The sequence below is a fragment of the Passer domesticus genome, chromosome 2 (assembly GCF_036417665.1).
Source record: "Passer domesticus isolate bPasDom1 chromosome 2, bPasDom1.hap1, whole genome shotgun sequence".
NCBI lineage: Eukaryota > Metazoa > Chordata > Aves > Passeriformes > Passeridae > Passer > Passer domesticus.
Genome location: NC_087475.1, coordinates 29,444,465 through 29,465,779, shown reverse-complemented (window position 1 = coordinate 29,465,779; position 21,315 = coordinate 29,444,465). Strand labels below are relative to the sequence as shown.

General features: G+C 40.8%; 1 protein-coding gene across 50 annotated transcripts in view; it reads right to left on the bottom strand.

Moving 5' to 3' along the window:
• Positions 1–5,261: 5,261 nt before the first annotated feature.
• The window catches only part of LOC135293611 (uncharacterized), a 39,438-nt gene continuing 23,384 nt past the window's right edge, over positions 5,262–21,315 (bottom strand). For 14 of the 50 annotated variants that reach the window (XR_010355699.1, XR_010355692.1, XR_010355698.1 and 11 more), the window contains 4 exons: positions 19,902–19,987; positions 10,610–10,736; positions 6,867–7,018; positions 5,262–5,837 (listed from right to left, as the gene is read on the bottom strand). Coding sequence is in view for 5 of the 50 variants with exons in the window: in XM_064408012.1 (XP_064264082.1) it covers positions 19,937–19,987 (51 nt within the window). In the remaining 45 variants the exon portion in view is untranslated. Of the gene's footprint in view, positions 5,838–6,866; positions 7,019–7,877; positions 8,098–10,609; positions 10,737–19,897; positions 19,988–21,315 lie in introns of all 50 variants that reach the window. The other 36 variants (XR_010355718.1, XR_010355706.1, XR_010355705.1 and 33 more) reach the window with 6 other exon arrangements.

Genomic DNA, 21,315 nt, shown 5'->3' with positions numbered 1-21,315 from the left:
GACATATGTTTCTTTAGTGAATGCAGTACAAATTAAGCTAATTTCTTGAGTTTGACTCTATAAACAGACCAAGTAATGGTCATCAAAGTTCACTGAAATAAATTTAAAGTCACAAAGCTCAGTAGTGTTTGTGAGCATTTTTTTTTTTCATAAAACTGACCTTCTTTTGAAATATCGGGACTGAAGGCCAATCTGCACCAGCCAGGGATTAAAACAGGACATGGAGAGTATTTGCCCCATTTCTGATGTTCTAGTTCTGTCCTTCAAAATAATCAAAGACTGGATTTGCCATACGGCAGTTTCCGTCTTTCTCAAAACAGAAAGGGAGTGGGAAGAAGCAGATATAAAAATATATAAAGGAAAGAGCAGAAAAGAGAAAGGATTGTTCCAGCCCTCCAGCTTCCCTTTATGAAAGGCAAAAGACCAAAAGGTTTTCACTTGATGAGGGCCATGGGCTAGGATACAAACCCCACTCCTCTTGGGTTGTGGTGCTGAGCACTCATCCTGCCCCTTTGCTGTGACCTGTCGGGGGTGGATTGCCAAAGCTCTAGGGAAGGGTCCCCTGCAGGACCAGCTCCTCACCTGAACATCTCCCCCAAGACAGTGCCAGTTTGCATGGGTGAGAATTTAACCCACCTGTGACAGACATAGTGCAGAGAAATTATACTGGGCTTAATAAACTAGTCAAATAAACCAGTGCTGAGAGTGGCTGTAGCAACACACAGAAATATCTTTCAGTGAAAGAGCAAGAGAATACCAGCTGAGAGACAAACCTCACCTGTTGGAGAATACTATTCTTAGCCTGGACTTTGCACAAAAACTTTTCAGAGATCCCCACAAATCCATATACAGTGGGTCAGAAGAGTGCAACAAGCTAGCAGAGGAGTTAAATTAATCTCTTGCATTGTGTTTGCTGCTGAGAGCAGTGTAGAAATTCCTGTGCCAAAGGCACTTTGCAAAGAAAATCAGAGTGTGGCCTTTATACAGACTGAAGTCTCTAAGGAGGAAGTTGTAGAGTAACTTGAGAAACTCAAGTGCAGTAAATCACCACAACCGGATGGTGTTCATCTGGGAGTTCTGAAGGGAAATAAAGTGAGAAAAAGCCAAGATACTGACAAGAGGATGCCTTCTTCCCTTGAAAAATGCAGCAGCACAAGAAGGCTGGGAAGCCCTATTATGTTGCCTGTCTTCAAAAGGAGATGAGGAAAATCCTGGGAATAAAAGAGCTTTGAAGTTTGCCACAGTTTTAGGGAGCCCAAAAATACTAGTTCTGAACAACAGCTCAAGAGAGAGCTTGTTGGACAAGAACACCCCAAGAAGGTGTTCTTCAGTATCCCAACACACTAAGGCAGTTACAAGGGGGGAAGTGCATCCAGTTACTTTGAAAATCCAGTGGAGCAGCCTTCAGAGGAAAAGTGGGATTGACAGAGTCTTCTCAGAGAAAGGTGACAAAATGATCCAAAGATTCTAAAGTTTTTATGGAGGTCAATTATAAGCAATTGTCACAGAGAAAATTAAGAAATAAAACTGAGAATAATACTTGATGATGATTTCGTCCTGGAATGAACTACGAATCAGTTTGGAAGAAGTGAATATGAGAAGCATTTCTCTTTCTATTGAGGAAGGGAAAGGTGAACACCCAGTAGTGGGAATCAGGACTAGTGTCATAACAAATAAATGAGTCTGAATCCCAAGCCCCAATGCATTCAAATTAGTGTATCCAGAATCCACCCAAGATCTGGATTCACATGTCACACATGTGGTTCCCATCTTCAAGAGGACAAATCAATTCCTGGGCTGAAACTCCTGAGGTTTGTGCTCTGAGGTTTGAATACTTCATATTCAAAGACTTCAGCCTACACAACAGTTACGTATGAAATAAGGGGGGGTGGGAGGAGTGCATGTGTACACATAGCATGCAAAGGAAGCAATTAAATGTAAACCCAAAACAATTTTAAAAGTGATCCATGGCAAAAAGTGCTCTGATGCAGAGACTGTAAGTATTTGTTCTTTGCATTAACTTGTCACAGCTAGCTGAAAGGGCACAAGATTGCAAGTAATGGACAGTGGGAATCTTGCTGGGTTTGGTGAGCCCATTTACAATCAAACATTTTAAATTATCTGGATTTACACGGCTTGGTACCCTTCCATTTTCTCTCCTAGGATTTTTTTAGTTCCTGTAGACTAGGCCCAGGGTGCTGAAGGCAAAGCTTCTCCAGTTTTAATTTGCTTTGTCTCATGAATTCATTAGATTTTGAAAGCTTTCAAAGGAAGTCACAGGTAAGAATTAGAGAAAATAGAGAAAGTGGGACACTTCTGACTGGCTTGTATGTTTCCAGTATCTAAAGAGAAAGCTTTTTTTAAAAGCAAACTGTAGGAGGGTTTGTAAAAATAGATATTTACATTTACGTATTGGGACAGATCTCAGCTGCCATGGAGCAGTATTGCTCCATCCTCTTGAGCAGGGCACAGCTGAGAGCCTGCTCTCACACATGCACATATATGTGTGGAATATGTCCAGGATTCTGTATTTTTCCAAATGTACAGAAATCTTCTTCTCCCTGCAGGTACTTTTGCCTGTGCACTAAGTTGTGGGAGTTACAGCTCCTCTGTTTTTAACTGAGGGTGGTGCCTTCAGAGAGGCAGGGTGTGAAAGAATGTTGAAGTGTAAGGAGAGGGACACATGAACAAAGAAACCCAGAGAAGAAGGTGATGGAGAGAAATAGGAAAGAAAATGGCATCCCACATAGCCATGCTGTGCCAAGCAATGTCTGCATTCACAGCAACAGGGAGTTAAACTGTGATTATGTAGCAACCATGACGTTTGGAAAACACCTCAGGTGTTTCCAGCTAGGTAACAGGAATAGCAGGAGACCTGCTACTGATAGCAAGGTGGAGAAAAAGGAGCTCTGTGCTCAGCTGTGCTGTTGCAGGAGTCACATAACACAGCACAGAGTAGGTGTCACATCAGATAGTGCTAATAGGTGCCAACAGCCAGCTTCACCCCTCTCCCCTCAGTCTTTCCCTGTGTGAGAGTCAAGTGAATATCGATGTGAAACAACTCTGTATGACCGTGTGCTTCTGCCCACACAGTGGGACCCTGGTAGTGATTCAGACTGTACTGGACTTTGGACATATAATGTACACTGAATATCCATAATAAATAATAATTACCACAGTAGGGGGCAGCAGCCAGCTGTGGAGGAGGAGTAGGGCCAGCTGCTGGAAGAGATGTAGGCACTGGCTGAGCATGCAAGCTGGGCACTGGGGAGGGCGAGAGGGCCATGGCTGAGAGCCAGTGGCAGTTTACTGCCAAGAAAAGGGAGATAAAAGCACAAAAGAGCTTCACCAGAGGGAGCTGCTCCTGGCCACCCCTCAGCAATGGGTAGCGGCCCTGATCCAGGAGGGAAGGCTGATGGCAAACAGGAGCATCGCCAGCCTGTGAGCGTGGCCAACACTGCTCACACGTACCATGCTGGAGCTAGCACGACGGGTGTCTGTAAGCCAAGTAAGCCTGCTGCAGGCAAACAGCCCTGCACAGACCTCTGGCTTGCAGGAGACCCATACCTCCTCCAGAAATGAGAACAGACCGATCCTGTTCCCCTCAATATCTCCCCAGATGCACTTTCAGCTAAAGGAGGGTCAATACTCCAGAAATGCGTGCAGATCCAAAAGAGACTGATAGGCACATGGTCAATGCTTTTCTGAACCCCCTGATGCTCAGGTCTCCTTGATTTCGTCTACAGAGAAGTCCTGGCAGCACTGAAGATCCTCTAACAGCAGGGCTATATTTTGTCTGAATTCCTTGGAAGGCCTGACACTTAGTGCTTGGGTTCCCCAGGTGGTATGGTAAACAAAAAACTGTTTTTGAACACACTGCACACACTCAGCAGTCCAGTCACCCAGTACAAATAAAATTTATCAGAGATTTAAAATATTTTTCTAACCCTTCAGAAAAGTAATTTCTAAGACCAAATCAGCACACCAGTCTCATTTTCACAAGGCCATTCATGGCATGCTCTTCACACACTGGCTTCTAAACAAGAGCCAACAGCATTCCAGGGTCAGCTCCTCTATTTGTCCCATATGGAATACTCAATTCTTGCACCAGCACAGTGTAACAATTAATTAGCACATGTTCTCTGTAATAATTATAACAGTGTGGCACATTTCCCTTTAATTTAGTGTAGTGATATTTATCTTTACTTATATTCATACCTTACCGTCAAGTGTGCTTTCTGTTCCTGGTTATTTTTCACTGAGTTCAACTGCATATAGATAAAACCTGTTTGCTTTTCTCTCCCAAGGAGGAGCATGTGTATTTCCAGATTCTATTCGCATCCAACAGGAAAAGTCACACACAACAACTGAAGCTCAGTTGGGCTTTTTTTTGCTGTGCTCCTGGTTGGTTGAGGATAGGGGGTGTAATATGGGTGATGTTAAAGTAAAGCTGCTTTTCCTCCTTTTCTCAACATAGCTGCTGACGGAATTTTTGGTCCCAGTAAAAAGAAAGGGCTCCCATCTGAATCTCAGTTTATGTAGCCCACAAGAGAGTGAAGAATTGATAGAGGACATCCCAGGCAAATAGGGTATGGTATCAGGGAGAAACATACATATTGTTGCAGGTAGTAGACAAGCATAATCCATGTCTGAACCCAAATGCAAATTCATGGGCAGCAAAAAGCCTGTACATTGAACATATCTACAGTTCAAACATAAAGAATCAGATTCTTTCTAAATAACTTATATCTGAATATCTGACCTTAAGAACCAGCCTCACTTAAGCTCTGGCAAACACCAAGACTTGGAAGGAAGTTAGGAGTGTTGCACTACTTTGAAAGCTCTGTTTTGAACCAGCTGTCATTATGAATGTCTGCTGGTACCCCACCTTAGCACACAGCCTGTCACGGGTGAGCATAATGAGAATGAGCCAATGGAGTATATTGAACTATGTTTTCTTGCATGTCCTTGTAACTCAAATTATCCCTTCACACAGCCATAACAAGTAAGCTCTGAATCTACTTATGCCACATTCTAATTGGTTTCATTTAATTTGTGTATATGTCTCTCTGTGTTTGTATACACATATATGCATATTTATATGCACATATGTATATTTGGACATCATTATTAAAAGTAAATATGCATATTGTCACAGATTATTGCTATGCTCGTAAGAGATTCTTAGGGTAATTTGCTTTATTATACAATAAAACCATAGAAATTAATTGCCTTCTTTAGAATAAATAAGGAACACAGGATTCATTGTACATATACGTTTAATAGTTTGGACACCTCAGTGCCCACATAAAAACAAGGAAACATATATTGCAATAGGCAGTATAATTATTTCAGCAAGGAACATCCATCCCACACTCATAGAAATATGAGATTCAGCATCACGAGATTCTAGAATTGTGTCATCAGCTGCACGAGTTTCACAGCTTATCTTTATGATTTTATCTTACAGAAGTAAACTCCAACAAAAACGCATAGCACTGCCAAATTTAACAGCACATTCATGTTAATACTAGTGGTAAAGATTTAAAAAGGTGAATAACATCAGCATTTCCATACATATGTGTGCACTTATGTATATATACACATGTATACACAGACTTGCACATATAAATGCACACGTACATGTCTGTGCTATGTATATAACCTGTCTTTAGATATGCCATTATTTCATAAAGTTAATTCCAACTACGTTAAACTTGAAAACAATGTTCTATACAGTTTACCCATTTAAAGAAGTCCCTGCTGGTGCACAGAAGATCGAGCCAGCTGAGTTCCTTAAGCATCATCGGATGAGGATGAAGGTAGCCGAAACATTCCTTAATGGAAATTTAAAGAGAACAGATTAAAATTATACTACTCCAATCCAACAGAACACAAAGGTAAAGACAGTCAATTACAACCAAGATCTCATCTAGCACAAAAGGAGTACTGTAGTTTATAGATCAGAACTTATTGCCTGAAGTGAACAGCTAGGCTTGTCACTATGTATATAATTACTCTCTACAATGTACTCTCCTAGCACTCAGATGTAGGTATGGAAGAAGATGTTTTTTCTATAATGTTAATCTGTTATGTTCATGACCAAGAATTAGAAAATCTCAACAGCATCAAAGTTTTTTATCTCTGCTATTCTGTCTTTTTGCATAATGAGAAATAAAAAAAATTTAAAATCAAAATGCCATGTACTTATTTAATTCCTAGGTTAACTGTTTTAATAGTGTTTTGTGGGTCAGTAAAGTGGCACCAAGGAAGTAGTTCAAGCAGGATACTCTACCTGTGTGCTTGTTTATAATGCTTGCAGCTTTCCCCTGTCAGGAGGGGCTTTTGGTGACCTTTCCCCTCTCAGGAGGGGCTTTTGGTGACAAGACACTAAGGGTGCTCAGCTCTGTACCACATCTGTTGTACGATCAGAGAAATGCACCGCATCTTTAAAGTCTCATAACTAAAAAAGATACTGACAGGGAATTGTGTGATGAGAATAAATGAAGAATAACAAGAAGGCTGAAAGACTGCTCCATTAAGAAAGATTAAGTGAACTAAATATCTATGAGTTGCCTTAATGCTAACTAAACACTACATCACACTAGTTAAAAGAGATCAAAGGGAAAGAACGAAATTTGCCAAGGGACGTAAAAATAAGAAATATTAAGACATTAAGAACTGAAAAAAAACTCCTGACAACAGGATACTCTAGGCAACACAACCTCTCCCTTGAGATATGGCATCACTTAGGAAATTTCGTCTAGGCACAAAAAAACCACAGAAATATGCCATAAGAAACAACTTCATTGTGTCAGGAAGATGTACTGGATGACCCAAAAGATACATTGCTAATTGGTGTGCACCTGTTATCTGTGATTTTCCTTGCTTGTATGGCCAACTCATCATTACTTGTCTGTATTTGGTTTCTCTGGGTCCCATCCAACTCATGCTGCGTCAACAGAAGTTTCCGACAGGAGCAATAGGACCTCAATGTCTGTTCCAAGTCTTTGCTGTTCTAAAAAGAAGAGGGGAAAAAGCCCACACAACTTTGCAAGAACTTAATCCATCCGGTGTATGAACCCATATGCAACTAAACCCTTAAATTTTTTGTATATTTAAACCTGTGTTTATCTTTAGAGATATCTGAGGAAATGTGCATTTGCTTTCACTTGGTGCAGCTAAATTTTTTGCTGGGGAGGAAACTTACAGTTCATCTAAAAATACCTTCTAATGAAAACCTGCTTTGGTCATGGAAGAGTGAAGAAAATTCTCTACACCAAACTAAAAGTAAATTCTATATATTACACAGAAATGGCAGAGACCTTTCTATTGCTAAAGTAGTAATGCAACCAATGAAAAAAATGAATCATGAATTCTGAACTCAAGGCCATAGTTTTCAAATACTTTTACCCAATGTCTTAGTATATATAATCAAATTGTACTTAAAATCCACTTGCTTGCAGGTAGGGAATCGCTAGTTCGTAGCAGCTCAGTGTTGGCCCCTTGAGAGACACAAATTTCTTTATAAATGGGGCTGAATGTTCAGGGGTCAGAGCTGTGCGTTGGTGTTGTCCATATATCTAGTGTCTGGTATTGTAAATCTTTAGAGCAACGTTCTTGAAAATACTAAACAGACACTTTGGTAGGCAGTATTGAGCCTGTGGCTATACTGCTTCAGGCTGTGATCTTGTCAGGTTTTACAAGATAAGTAGGGTCAGGCAGGGTCACCACTTGGATTGGTAATTCTAAGGAAAGGCGGGAGCTGCCAGAAGTGTCTCAGGTGATAGAATAGCTGTAACTGTTTTCCCTGAGCCTTTTCTAATATCCTGATGAAGCCATAATGCCAAGCCATGACACAAGAGCAAGATCCTCACCCTCTGCAGCCATCAAGTGCATCATTTGCAAAGGGGTGGAAGTGAGAGGTACAGTATGCAGGAGATCACAAAATTCAGGTGCTGCATGCACACTTGGTCCTGGATGAACAGCGGGTAAATGTGGGGCTCCAGCATGTTTCATCAGGAAGGGGGTACAGGTGAATGCCCTTTCTGACATCTTTGGGGATGCTGGTAGCTCCAAATTAGGTTTTGTCCATGTCTATAAAGCAAAAGACAAGCCTATTGAGTGAAGATCCTGTACACTAACTTTCAGCCTCACACACTTCTACAGAAAGTATAGAAGGGCTGATAATGAAATCCTTGCCCAATGGTCTACATTACCAAGAATTTTAAATTGTAAGTTAACCAATTTCTCCTCTCAAGTTCAAACAATAAATAAAATTCTATGTGAAAAATGGAGCCTTTTATTCCTTTGTTAAAATCTGATCAGAGTAAACTACAGATGTTAAAAGGCATGGTAGTTCAAAGAATTAAAAGAATCTTACAGGGTTTGTACAAAGAAAAGAGTTTTAGAGAATAATATGGAAAATATTATAATGCTATTATATAAATCAGTGGCACATCCTCACTTTGAATACTGTCTTCAAATTTGGTCACCTCATCCCTGAAAAAAGAAAGTAGAAATAGAACAAGTCCAGAGAATGGTAATAAAAATGATAAAAGTCAAAAGGATGGAAAATTTCTTGAGAAAAGAGAAAGAATATAAGCACCACCTTGTCTCTCAGGAAAGATATATTCTCATGGGACATTCATAGATATAGCACTTAGCAACATGGTTTAGTGGTGGCCTTGGCAGTGGTAGGTTAATGTTTGGACTTGATGACCTTAGAGGTCTTTAATTATTCTATTATTCAAATCATACTGAACTGAACAAAACCTCTCCATAAACTTAGAACACATGCTTTTGTCTCAAACAATCTAGAAAATGTCCTTGGACCCCAGCAGTTCTGGAAAACAGTGGGACCTTTCATGAACCAGATATTGCAGGTATTTTTCTCAGTGTACCCTGTTGTCTTAAAGAACTTTCAGCCACTGGAGGCCAATCTGACTCATGGACAGTGGACAGGACACAGAGCTACATATTAGAAACTGTTGTTTTCCTTTGTTGAATCATAGAGTGGTTAGGGTTGAAAGGGATCTTAAAGATCATCTAATTCTGATCCCACCACCATAAGCAGGGATACCTTCCATTAGAGAAGGTTACTCAGAGTCCCATATAACCTGGCCTTGAACATTTCCAAGGGTGGGGTGTCCCCCATCTCTGGACAACACGTTCCAGTGCCTTACCACTGTTATAGTAAAGAGTTTCATCCTAATATATAATCTAAATCTATTCTTCTTCATCTTAAGGCCATTGTCCCTTGTCTTGTCACTTCATGCACTTGTGAAAAGTCCTTTCCCAGGAACTTGACTACACTCCTAACTCATTTTTGGGTCTAACTTTTAGAAACTTCACGTTTCCCTTTCTCTTCTGAAAGCCATCAGTGTTGAGAGGTAACAATCCATTGACTGTCTGGCAACTTTTTCAGTTTAATCACTCATCTTCCTTGAAAATGTGCCATGTGTCTATTAAAACAGTCTCAGTCCCAAAGGACTTGCACAGTTTCCCTCACTTTGTGTGATGGGATCCCCAGGCTTCGTCGGAGTTCTACTTAAGCATGACTATAATATAAATAAAATTTTGTCCTCAGGATCTTGGAACTTAATTAGCAGCAGAGGAAAAAGTCTTTCCTATTCTGCAAGGTGGTACAAAAAGGTATTGCATTTTAAATAGATGAAAGGAATTGCTTTTCCTGTCAATGGAACTTGCTATCACATGATTAGTACTGAGAGAAACATCATCATATTTGTAAATGACAAGTCATTTTTAGGCATAAAATCAAATCTTCAGACAAAGCTCAGCTTGGGTTAAATTCAGTTGAAAGTATTATGCAGAAAATCAGATTAGATGATAATAATAGTTGCTCGTAGCCTTAAAAAATTTGTGTTTTACTAGCTGCTACTACACAATGATGTCCAATCATCCCAGTGGTTCATGGCATGTGTCAGGACAGCACCTTCACCCTTGGTTAACCATCACACTGGGCCTTCAGAGGGTCAAGAAAGTCTAGGAGGCTTTTCAAACTGGTGACTGTCTCATCTGTTTCTAGTGTGGGACAAATCCTTTCTCCTCCAGCCCTATATGGGAGCCCTGGAGGCATCAGTCACACTCATGCTAGCAGGGTGTGTCTTCAGCTCTGTCTGCAGGTCTGCAGGAATAAGATTACCAAGTCCAACAAGTCCAAAAAAGGTTTGGAGGAAGGTGAGGAAATCAAAAGGTCAATAACTACAATTAACTGTCTCTTTTGACCAGCATCTCTTCCATCCCCATCTAAACTCAGAACCACCCACAGGAACCTGTGGAAGCAGAAGGTCCATCCTCAGGTGCCCATGGTTGAGTTGTACAACTGAACCTTGGAAGCAGGGCAATATTCCCCATGGACAAGTGTGTTCTGTGACATTGCTGGCACTCTTTTCTACTTGGGGTATCCTAAGGTGGTAAGGTGGGGACAGAACCAGGAGATCTCATTTGTCCTTATTGCCTTATGTCATTTTACTTTGCTGTAGTGGGGCATGATAGATACCTGATTCATCTCTGAACTGTTAAGAATATGTTCATACTGACAAGGTACCAAGAGAATAGAGGCACTTTTTGACAAGGTTGCACTTACCTACAACTTCAGTCATCTTATGGGCCCCCCAAGAAATCAAGGAGGATGTCTTCTAGTGAATAGCGATGCTGGAGTCATTTCAGTTAAGGAAAGTTGTTTCAGCCTTGTGGATTGAAAAAGTTATCTACTGGGGGGGAAAGAAAACAAAAAAAATAATTAAAAGGGGCAAATCAGATCCTTACACTGGTGGTTTTATAACTTTCATATTAAGTCAAAGAATACACATAAAGTAAGCACAAAATGCTCATGCAGTTGCTCTTCCAGGATGTTTGTAATGGCAAGCTAGATTGTAAATTATTTCTTTGGAGGCCAGAAAGCACAGTGGAAATAATGTATATTATTCATAAAAATGATTGTCCTGTTCACTTGTATACCTCTGCAATTTATTCTGTAACAGCTTTTTACTTCAAAGAAATCACTAGCTAATGACATCTCAAACTTAAAAAATCCACTTATTCACAACCCTGCCCCTGAGGGAATTCCTGCGTGTTATCAGAAATTTTTCCAAAGATCATTAACAGATATTACAAACCAATTGAAACTGAGTATTTTCTTTGCAAATTACTTTTAACTTTAGAGCTATTGAAAAAAGACATTGAGTGATTTAATTTACTTAATCTGTCTACAGATTGCAGCTATGTGCATATCCTGTGATTGCATTTCCAACAAAAAGCATATATAACTATCCCTAATAGGGATATTTTTCTAAATTATCGTACAAGATCAGTAAGATCTCTGCAGATATTAATGTTTACTTTTTCATTTAGAAAATTGCACTCAAAAAAGAAATGGGCATCTTTATTCTGTTGTTATTTTAGGAGTAATAGCACACTATAATACTTATTTCACCTGCTATTTTAATTAAAACTCCAATAATCATCATATCCTTTGAGGATATGTTCTACTGATTTTTCTGAAAAATCACTGTATTTTCATTAGGCTATGAAGACAATGTTTTAGAAACACCTTACACAGCAATGAGTATACCAATAGAGATCCTCTATCTTGCATCAATCCAAAACACCAAGCTAATTCAGCAGTGGAGGGCTGGGGATTGTATCTGATTCTGTACCTCATTGCCTTAAACTCCTCCCCGAGAACCTTACATGTGTCAGCACCACTTCTGCAGGAAGTATGAAAAATCTCTTCCCCTATAAATATTTAGCATGCAGCTTCCTACCTAAGGTTCCTGCTCTCTCTGCAGATAAGAGATAAGGGCTTGAAGCCCCTGAAGCTTGGGTGGAGTTTGAAGTTAATGCCTTTGAATGACAGTGAACACAGCTGCTGTACTTTGTGTACTGCTCAGTCCTGGTCATGTGTTACATGTGCTTTACCACGACACTCTTGGAAGACATGGGTGAAGCAGTGGATGGTTTGAGGAGATGAATCAGGATTAAATGCTGGGAAGTTCAACTCAGCTGAGCTGGTGACTGACCAAGAGACACAAGCAGAAAAAAGGTTTTAGATGTCTTAAGAACTTTCTTATCAAAAATGCAGGTGATAAAAAATGTGTAGATTGGGAACCTGGACTTGGACATCTATATCCCACATGAGACTCAATCATCCCCTTTCATAGCCTTGGGCCCAAAGATAACTATTCAGAGAAGGACCCAGATTTTTCACAGCAAATAGATGCATAAACATCTTTTCATATCTTGCTTTGAGTGGCAGGAGAAATGGCAGGAAGGGTAACAGAGAATTTGCAGGTGGTAGCGCCTTCCTTGGGTAGTCTGCATCTTCCTGTCAACTGGGTCAGAGGTCTGCAACCAATCTAAAAATTTCTCCATTCCCAGTACTATTGAACTCTCACTCTTTTGCTATTTTCCTTTCCTAGGTTACAACAGAAAGATCCCACGATTAAAAGAATTTCTTTTTTTCACAGTGCATCAAAATACATGGGATCAGTTAAGCTAATTTCCAAACTCTGTCAAGAGCTGAAAAAATTACTCCCTGAGCTACCTGATGTTCATTTTTGTCCTGTAAATATTAACAAACCATAAATCTTTACAAAGGTCCCATGCCATTATCTTGGCAACTTGTTCCTGCCACCATCCTGTGGAGGTAGGTAGGCATGAGAAAGAGGAACTGGCTGCTACTGAGCAATATCTGGGCAGGTTACTGGCCTGGTCTTAACCCACACTGCACTCAGATAAGTGCAAAGGGAAGATAGCATGCTCTTTTTCCCTGATAAAATTGCAGCCTCTCATTCCTGCTCTTCATTCACCCCCATGACCTGCTCAAGATACTTTTCCAGTCACAGCCATAATAGCACTGAGACTGTCAGTAGCTGTCTCTGTGAAATTCAACTGCTTTTCAGGATCCCCTGCTTTTAAATGTGTTTCCCTCACCCTCCTGCCACACACTTGCAACTGGCATTACAGTGTCAGATCAGATGGCACACATGGAAAGCCAGAGCCTCAACACATTTGCTAGAGGCTTTTGCTTCTCTAGCAGTGCAATATCTTGTGCATATCCAGCTTCAGGGACAAGTCAGTTCAGTGCTGCATCCTCCTTGTCTTCCTGCTCCCAGGAGTCTTGTGTTGTTTGTGCTTTACTACAACCACATGCCTGGTGCTCTGGTCTCTGTCTGCAGCTCCTTCTACTCAGAGACTGGTGACAGAAGCCACCAGCGTGCCTCCGTCAGGCCTGACCCTGGCTTTCCACCTGCCAGCATCGGGCACTGTGCCATCAGCTGCCAAACTGGCACAGCTCCACCGGCTGCAGCAGCTGAGCGCTTCTGTTGTCACTCAACCCAGGACATCTCCACGGAGTCTGATAACACATCTGCTAATTAATGCCAGTTGTGATCATTGGTCAGATCCTCAACTGGGTTAAACTGAAACGGGTCCATTTAAGCCTGTGACAATTAGCAGCAGCTTAGAGCTGACCTGACGGTTTTCTCTATAACGTGAATACATCTCTTGTTCAAAGTGAGTAAAACCCACCACCAAATTGCATAAAAACTACCAAATAATCAGAAAATTATATGAGTGTTAGTAACTCCAAGCCAAGGCCAAACTACAATGGTGGCAAAGAAGTGATAGCCCCAGCTGTGTTAACAACTTTCTGAGCCATCCAAGCTCCTTATAATAAAAATAATTAATAATAAGGGAAGTGCTTCTGGACACATTCACCTCTCTGTAAAGAAAGCCTAATCAGTCTGTCTTTTAAAAAACAGACTATCAGAAAATTTAAATGTGATTCTATTAATTTGTTACATTTTAACAATATAACAGATCAAATCTATTCTTTAATTCAGTTTTTAAGACTTGTAAAGCAACAACAGTAAGTGGAAAGGAACAGTTCAAGAATTTTCTTTGTATTTTGTTTCTGCCTGTTGTCAAAATTTTATTTCAGTCAATACTTCCACCCTGTTAGGTTGTATTACCAGTCCTCTCAACCATAACAAGCAGAGCTGTAGAAAGTATTAAATCTTAAACAGAGGTAAGTAAGGTACTCCTGGAAATAAAGCAAAAGTTTGATAGGTTGTGTCAAAAGGAACTGCGGTTATTATTATAATTTATTATTTGTTAAGCACTGACAATGTGCTCAGTTCTGCTGATTAAGTTTTTCTGAGCAAGTTCTACTGATTATCTTCTGAGGACAACACACTGTACTACAAAGAAGATATGTGACAGCCATCAAGACTTTTGCTTTCAAGACTCACTTAGCAAAACAATTACATGCCAGTTATGCAGGTTTTATGGAAAAAGAGAGAGAAAATGCATAAACTGAGTAAATATCATGACTTTTGTGTTCACTAATTTTCCTACTCCAGATCTCTCACTTCAGCACTGTCTGACAATCTCAAAGTTACAGTGAGATTTGAGGAAGATCTAAAGCCTCATCCCTGCTTATATTCAGTTATATGCATCATGTTATATTAGAGGCATGCACACAGGCTGTATTGTTAGAATCTGTCTTTGGATCTGGGACTCACTCCCCAGAAAGGGCAGAGATGGCTGAATGGGGCCAGCCTGAGACAGACAAAAATCAGAACAACTCCAGACTCACACATGCATTTCCTTCATGCCACAAAGCAGACCAGACTGAGCTAGCCTGTGCTCTACCGTAGGTGGTGATCTGACTTTACAAAGACATTTGGGGTGCAGGTGCCTCAAGGGAGCCTTTCTATCCTTGCCAGGCTCTCAGGGCTGTTTCTCTAACAGACTTATTGTTAAGTTTCTCCAGCCTGAACTATAGGCACATTTTTGCAGCGCATCTAGGAGTCAGGGAAGTTTGGTTTCTGCTGATCTAGAGGCACTGCAGATATTCCATTCCTGTTAACTCTGTGCCTGGTTTATATCTACTTTATCGCTTAAAGAAATCACAGTTTCTCCCTTCACCTTTACCCTAAGATCATTTATATATAGTTTACCTCCAGGGTGGAAGATTCCCCAAAACAGGCATTTGATGGCAAAATAATGTCCATGCATCTGTGTATGCACAGCAAGGGACATGGCTGAGGACTGCTCTAAGAATCTCTGGCCAAATTTGTGTGTCAGGAGGGTGCCAAACAGACATTGTCCCTTGCCCCAGTCATGCAACACCTAGGCTTTCAAACCACAGCACTGCCAGGGTTCCAGCTGTGCAGATGTTCTTAGAAGAAAAACTCCCTTTTGTCTGCTTCTATCCTTTAGCCTGCACACTTCCCTAAATCCTGCCAGCATGCTTTTTTTTTTTTTTTTTTTGTAACTGACAGAGAGAAGTGAGTTCTTATATAAATCTTTTGTGTGAAGATCAAACTGCGCACATGTAGAACTATTTTTTTTTCTAGGGGAAAATCTGCCCTAAAATAATCATTCCATGTTATCCTCACAGAGCGTCTGCACTGCCTTTTAAAGCACATCCAAGGCCACCCTCAAGAGCAGACTCGGCGCTGTCAGCGGCGGGCTGCAGCTGAAGCCTCCCTGCTTCAGGGAGGGCAGAGCGTGGGCAGCCCAGGGCAGCACTGGGGTCAGGGGCAATGCAGCTGGAAGGGACCGTAATCCGAGTTGCTCCTTGTAGACAATGTCAGCCTTTGTACTGATAGAAACTTGTGGGGCAACTCGGGAGCCGAGCTGGGTCATGTGAAAAAGGTGTTTCTTTACCTAGCCAGCTTGGACTCCTCAAGCATCCAGCTGGCAGACCCGGAGGTTTCAGTCAAATCTTGTAAGTTAACATTAGTTTACTAATAGACCGAGGAGTAGAGGATTTGGTTGAGAAAACATAGCCTTTCATTCACAAACTCAGAAACCTTTGTAATGGAGAGGAGAATCAGCAAAAATGATCGACTGATAACAGTACTATTGGGAAATTCTGTCTAAAAAAAGAAAATACTAAAGAAGATAGTCCCAAATGGCAGTACACCAGCAGTTTTAGGGTCAATTTCAGTGCTGCTTTGTGTTTCACTATTTACAATTTAATTACTAGCTAGAAAAATGATCAGGTGTTAGGTATAGTGAAGCCCCCATGTGTGACACCAAGCAGTAGCACAACTCACTGTAGCAGTTTATCTTTGGGAGGCCTCCCTCTCTCCCTTTTTCACTATTTCTCTTCATCTTGCTTCCTTCTTATGCTCTCAATTTCCTTAAATACAATATGGTCAGAGTTTTACATCCAGCTCTAATTTTCCCAGAAAGGGCAGCCCTTAAAAAGCAGTTCTTCTACTCAGGACCATAAAAAGGGACTTGCATTCCAGTGCAGCCATCTAATAGACAGATTAACCAATTCCATTAATATAAAAACATTCTACCTGTGCCCTTCCCCCAGCAAAGCTTTTGCCAAAACTGGAACAAAACCCTAATCTAGCCTTTATTAAAGTGGAGAAAAATCAACTTCCTTTCACTCCCCCACTGATTTTCCACTGCTGTGGTTTTCTAAATTTCAGGCAGGCCTGTGACCAAGAGCTACAGGGCCAAAAGTGGCTGGGTGTGCTGTATTCCTGGCCCAAATGGAAGCAGGAAATACTAAACATCTTGCATGGAAGCCTGTTCTCATCAGGTTTATAGCCCAGCTTTTTTCATCAAAAGCAGTGAGGATAGTACACAGTTCAGAAATGCATCCAAGCATATGGGAGTCTCTCTACACTAATCCTCCTTTTGAGTTTCATCCAGCACTAAATCAGAGCCACACCGGAGAGAGAAATAATGCAATAGCTTGTGGAAAGTACATGGCTCCTCTCTGTTAGGGTATGGAAAATCAAACATGACTCACTTTTCTCCTTAAAAATTTTTGGAGGAATATTAATGACAGAGATAGATTGGAAAAGAACATAAGTCAGATACCTTTTAAACCTGCTTGCCCTGGAACTGTACATCCCTGGGCAGCCTTTGCTGGGACAGCAACAATAATCTTGGAAGAGTAACACAATAATGACACAGGTGACAAAACTCACCTGAGAGGCTAAGAAAACAACTTTTTGCAGAATTAAACTGCACTATGCTGACAGCATTTTAACTGCGGCCACCACTTTGAGAGGTCCCCGAGAGCATTGCTGCTGGAATTCTGGGGAAGAAGGGCTGCATAGTCTTATTTTCCCAGACAGAATACAGGGCTCTCTGTCTGGGAGAGAGAAAGGGCTTTGCTGAGCTCATCCAAGGACAAGAGGGCCCTATGGCTGCACTGGGGCCCAAGAGTGTGCTGTCAGTGCTGCCTTGCTCTGTGGGAACAGAACAGGCAGAGTGCTGACACCCCACTCTCCACCACAGCCACTGGCCTCACCTACTGGAAGCAAAAACAGAAAAAAGCAGTAAGCGGAGATCTACACCAACTTCTTGTGATGCTGTAACTGGGAAGCACAGGCTGACCAGGGCTTGAGCCCTTCATGCTTTTTTCAGTATGTCAAAAGTAAAAGAAATTCAAAGCGCAACCCTGATCCACAGGCTCCAAACGCCACTCTCTGGACCTCAGACAGGTGACAGAAATAAAAGTTTTTAACTGAGTATGCTTCAGGAGTGCTGATGTGTTAGGGAGCTGAAAAAGAGCTGTCAGCTGACAAAATGATGTGGGTAGTTAAGGATACAAGTTAGGAGAGGGATTGGCTAGGTAATTAGCAACAGGAAAAATAAATGCAGCTCCAAGCACATAAGCAGGTACATGTGCAGAGCCAACTTGGAACTTGTAAACAGACTATTATTTTCACACATAAGGACTTGCAAACAGCCTATTGTTTCCATACATGAACATCTTCGAACTAGAATTTTCTTGATCACATTTATTGCTTTTTCCTGAATAAAACTGAGATAAATCTTATTTTTCTTTTTTTTAATTTTATAAAAGAAAGAAATTAGTATTTGACTCCTAGTTGTTGCAAATTATTGACCAGAATCTTGTTTGGCATAACAGCCTCGCTATCATAGAATAATAGTTATCACAGAATCACAGAATTGTTTGGGTTGGAAGGGACTTCAAAGACCACCTAGTCTGACCCCTCTGCCCAGCACAGGGATACCTTCCACTAGACCAGTTTGCTCAAAGTCCCATCTAACCTGGCCTTAAACAATTCCAGGGATGGGGTATCCATAGCTTCTCTGGACAATCTGTTCCAGTGCCTCACCAACTTCTAAGTGAAGGATATCTTCCTAATAGCTAATCTAAACATACCCTCTTTCAGTTCAAAACTAAATTGCCATCTACAAAGCAGAGCATCTTTACTGAGGCTTAAGATTTTCTCCCATATGCTGTTTCTTTAGAACAACTTGTCTTCCTCTTTTTCTTTTTTTTCCTTTTTTTTTTCACAATATGCATCTGGTTTAAGGTGACTTTTTCTTTCCCAGCATATGGAGCAGAATGATTATGATGATTTAGATTTATTTTAAATCACAGCCTATTAAATAGAAAAATAAATGATAATATGTTGATATTGTTTACTTCTGAATGAATTATTGATATGAATGAGTAGTTGCTTCTATCATAATTACTCTTTATTAAATGAATATATTTTGAATTAGAGATCCTTAATTAAGAAATCACTTTTTTTTCTGAAAATTCTTTCCCTGGTGCTAGTATAAGAAATACCTTACATTACTCTGTGGAGAAAAAAAAAAAAAAAAAAAGGCCGGTGAAATCATTCTATTTTTTATCTTTTCCTTTGCTCTGTGAATTTGGCAGTGCTTTGTGCATATTCCCTTTCACTGCTTCTCTCCTCTAATCAGTTAAGTGAGGCTCTTTCCCCTCTGTTGTTTGTGTGGATCTGTCACATAGCACCTAGAGACAGAAAAAACCATTTTAAGTAGGAAAATGCAAAACACAAAAACTAAAGGACTGAGGATCAGATACCTGAAACTCCTCTCAACATTTTCTTTCAAGCTGAGCACGTTTCAGATTAATAGTGACTCTTTAACATAAATAATGATCTAATGAAATAAATATGAAATAGAAAGAATCATAAAAAGAATTTTACATTTAAGAATGCCATCTGTGTAACACTTAGCCTAACAATGAAATCATTTCAGTGCCAAAACAGCTCACTCTGCTTCCAGCACAAGTTACAGGAGAGGGTAATGGCTTTGCAAAATGGCATAAAAGTCTGAGCTCAATCACAAAAGTAACACCTGGGTTCAAACTCACTCTGCTTCACACAGACAACGGGTCTCACACATGAGTTTTGAGCTCACCCCTGCTAATGTTTCCACCTCAAGTCATCACGAATTTTTCACAAAGGTGACGATTTTTATTGCGAGGATAAGAAGTGAAGATTTTGTGGGTCATTGTGAGGGAATCTTGCAACAACTATTACACTGATTCTCTGCTTTCCAGCTGTGGAATCCAGAATCAGTATTGTCTGACTGAAGTCCACAGGACTCAGAAACAAGACCCTGTTTAAGTATATCTGTCACAAGAAAATTCCCTCATTCCCTCAACTAGGACTTAACACCAGACCAGCTATCCGTTTCAGACCAGTGTCCTTAGCTGCAGGTCTGTCTGGGCGCGCACGGCGTCGCAGAAGGGAGATGCTGTTTTTATGAACAGGGAAGCCAAGCTCTTGCCATGTGCAAGGCGGCGCAGCAGAGCCATGCAGAACACAATGGAGATTGTTTGTTTATACCAGCCAAAGAGAAGGGAACATATTTGTTTTGAGTGAGCTGTGTTAGAATACATATTGTTGTATATGCCCAGGCCTCATTACACCATGCTAGTCTTCAATATGGATCAGATCCTAAAACTGCTCGACATACTGAAATAAATGTGAGTTCTACCCACAGAACATCTCCAGACTTAGGCCTCATGTCTGTCAATGTCATCTCAAAAAAACAAATGTTCAAAGAAGAAAAACAACAAAAGTATCTTAGAGACTGTGGAGGATGCTCACGTGTGGTAGATGCCATTCAAGGGTACGCTAAGGAATTACTTGGAGAGAGAGAAATCCACATACCAAGACTGGAGAAAAGAGTGGGCCTGAAAAAAAGGAGAGAGAATTAAGATTCATGAACAAAATATTTCTCATTTGTTTAAGAAGTTACTGTGAAAGCAAAAGGAAATTCTTCCTTCACATCAGCAATGAGGCCACATTAACATCTCCTCAGGCCAAGGTGGCCACAGCTCAAATTTTGCTTAAAGATATAATCGTGAGGGCATTCACAGAGGAAGAGTTAAAGTGCTGTTCAGTAAACAACCTGAAGTGCTGTATGCTGTATTCATATAAGGAAAGGTATGAGCCAACGGGGAGAGATGTTCAGCTGCAATCAAAGAGGATCTAAGCCTAACTGAGCACTCACATGACAGTTGGGATCATTTCGGATCCCTTCCAATGAAGATAAAATAGCATCAAAAGCAGAAAGGTTTTTTTTCCTTTCTTTTAAGGATGAAAACATAACATCATTAGTCAAATTTACTCTGAACTTCCACCTCCTCATGTTGATTTGTACTCAGGTTCAGTAAACATATCTTTCCATCAAGGTAAATAAATGTAAAAGCCCATCAGTAACTTAATTGCTTAACGATGGATGCAGTGTGGGGTGTAACACTGTTTCTGACTATACTGTTGAAGTTAACGACCTCTCAAATACACCTATTATACAGCTTGGCAGTAAAAAAAAAATCTGTTTCTTCTTGAAAATCTGCTTATAAAATTTCAACCATTTTTTCCTGATGTTGGGGAGGAGGTGGAAACCTCTGAGGACAATTTTTCAGGTGGACTGATGTAAAATGAAATTTATTCATTTGAGATGCCAACCTTTGTGGGCCTGCATGACCCAGGGAAATATGCTCAAGAGCAGTGGGGAGCCAAGAGTGCAGGCAAAAGTTACACAGCCTGGGGAAAACATCTCAGAATTAAAATGCTCGTGGTTCGGAGTGGGACCATTCACTGGGAGGGGTAGAGGGCTCAGTCTGCAGATGTCAGGCAGAAGCCTGATCCCACATACATAGCACACACCTAGGGACATCTGGGAATGTGCCCTCCTCCTCTGTCCTTGCACACCTAAAGCCCAGGACTGAGGACCCATGAGGGAAAGCAGTTGTTCCCATTAAAACCAAGGCGTTTAATAGAGGTGAAGGCAAAACCAGATCTCCAGTGAGAGAGCAGTGAGGGAGGAGGGCATGCCAAGCATCTGAGAGTGAAATCTGGCACATGGTGGGCAGGCAGGCACAGTGCAGAGGCACAGCTGCCAGCCTGACATGATGGATCAGAAAAGCTACTAAGGAGCTGTGAGAGTCCAGGCAACTGAAACAAAGCAAAACATGAAAAGGCAATAGGTCAGACCTTCTTTGCAATCTATCAATTA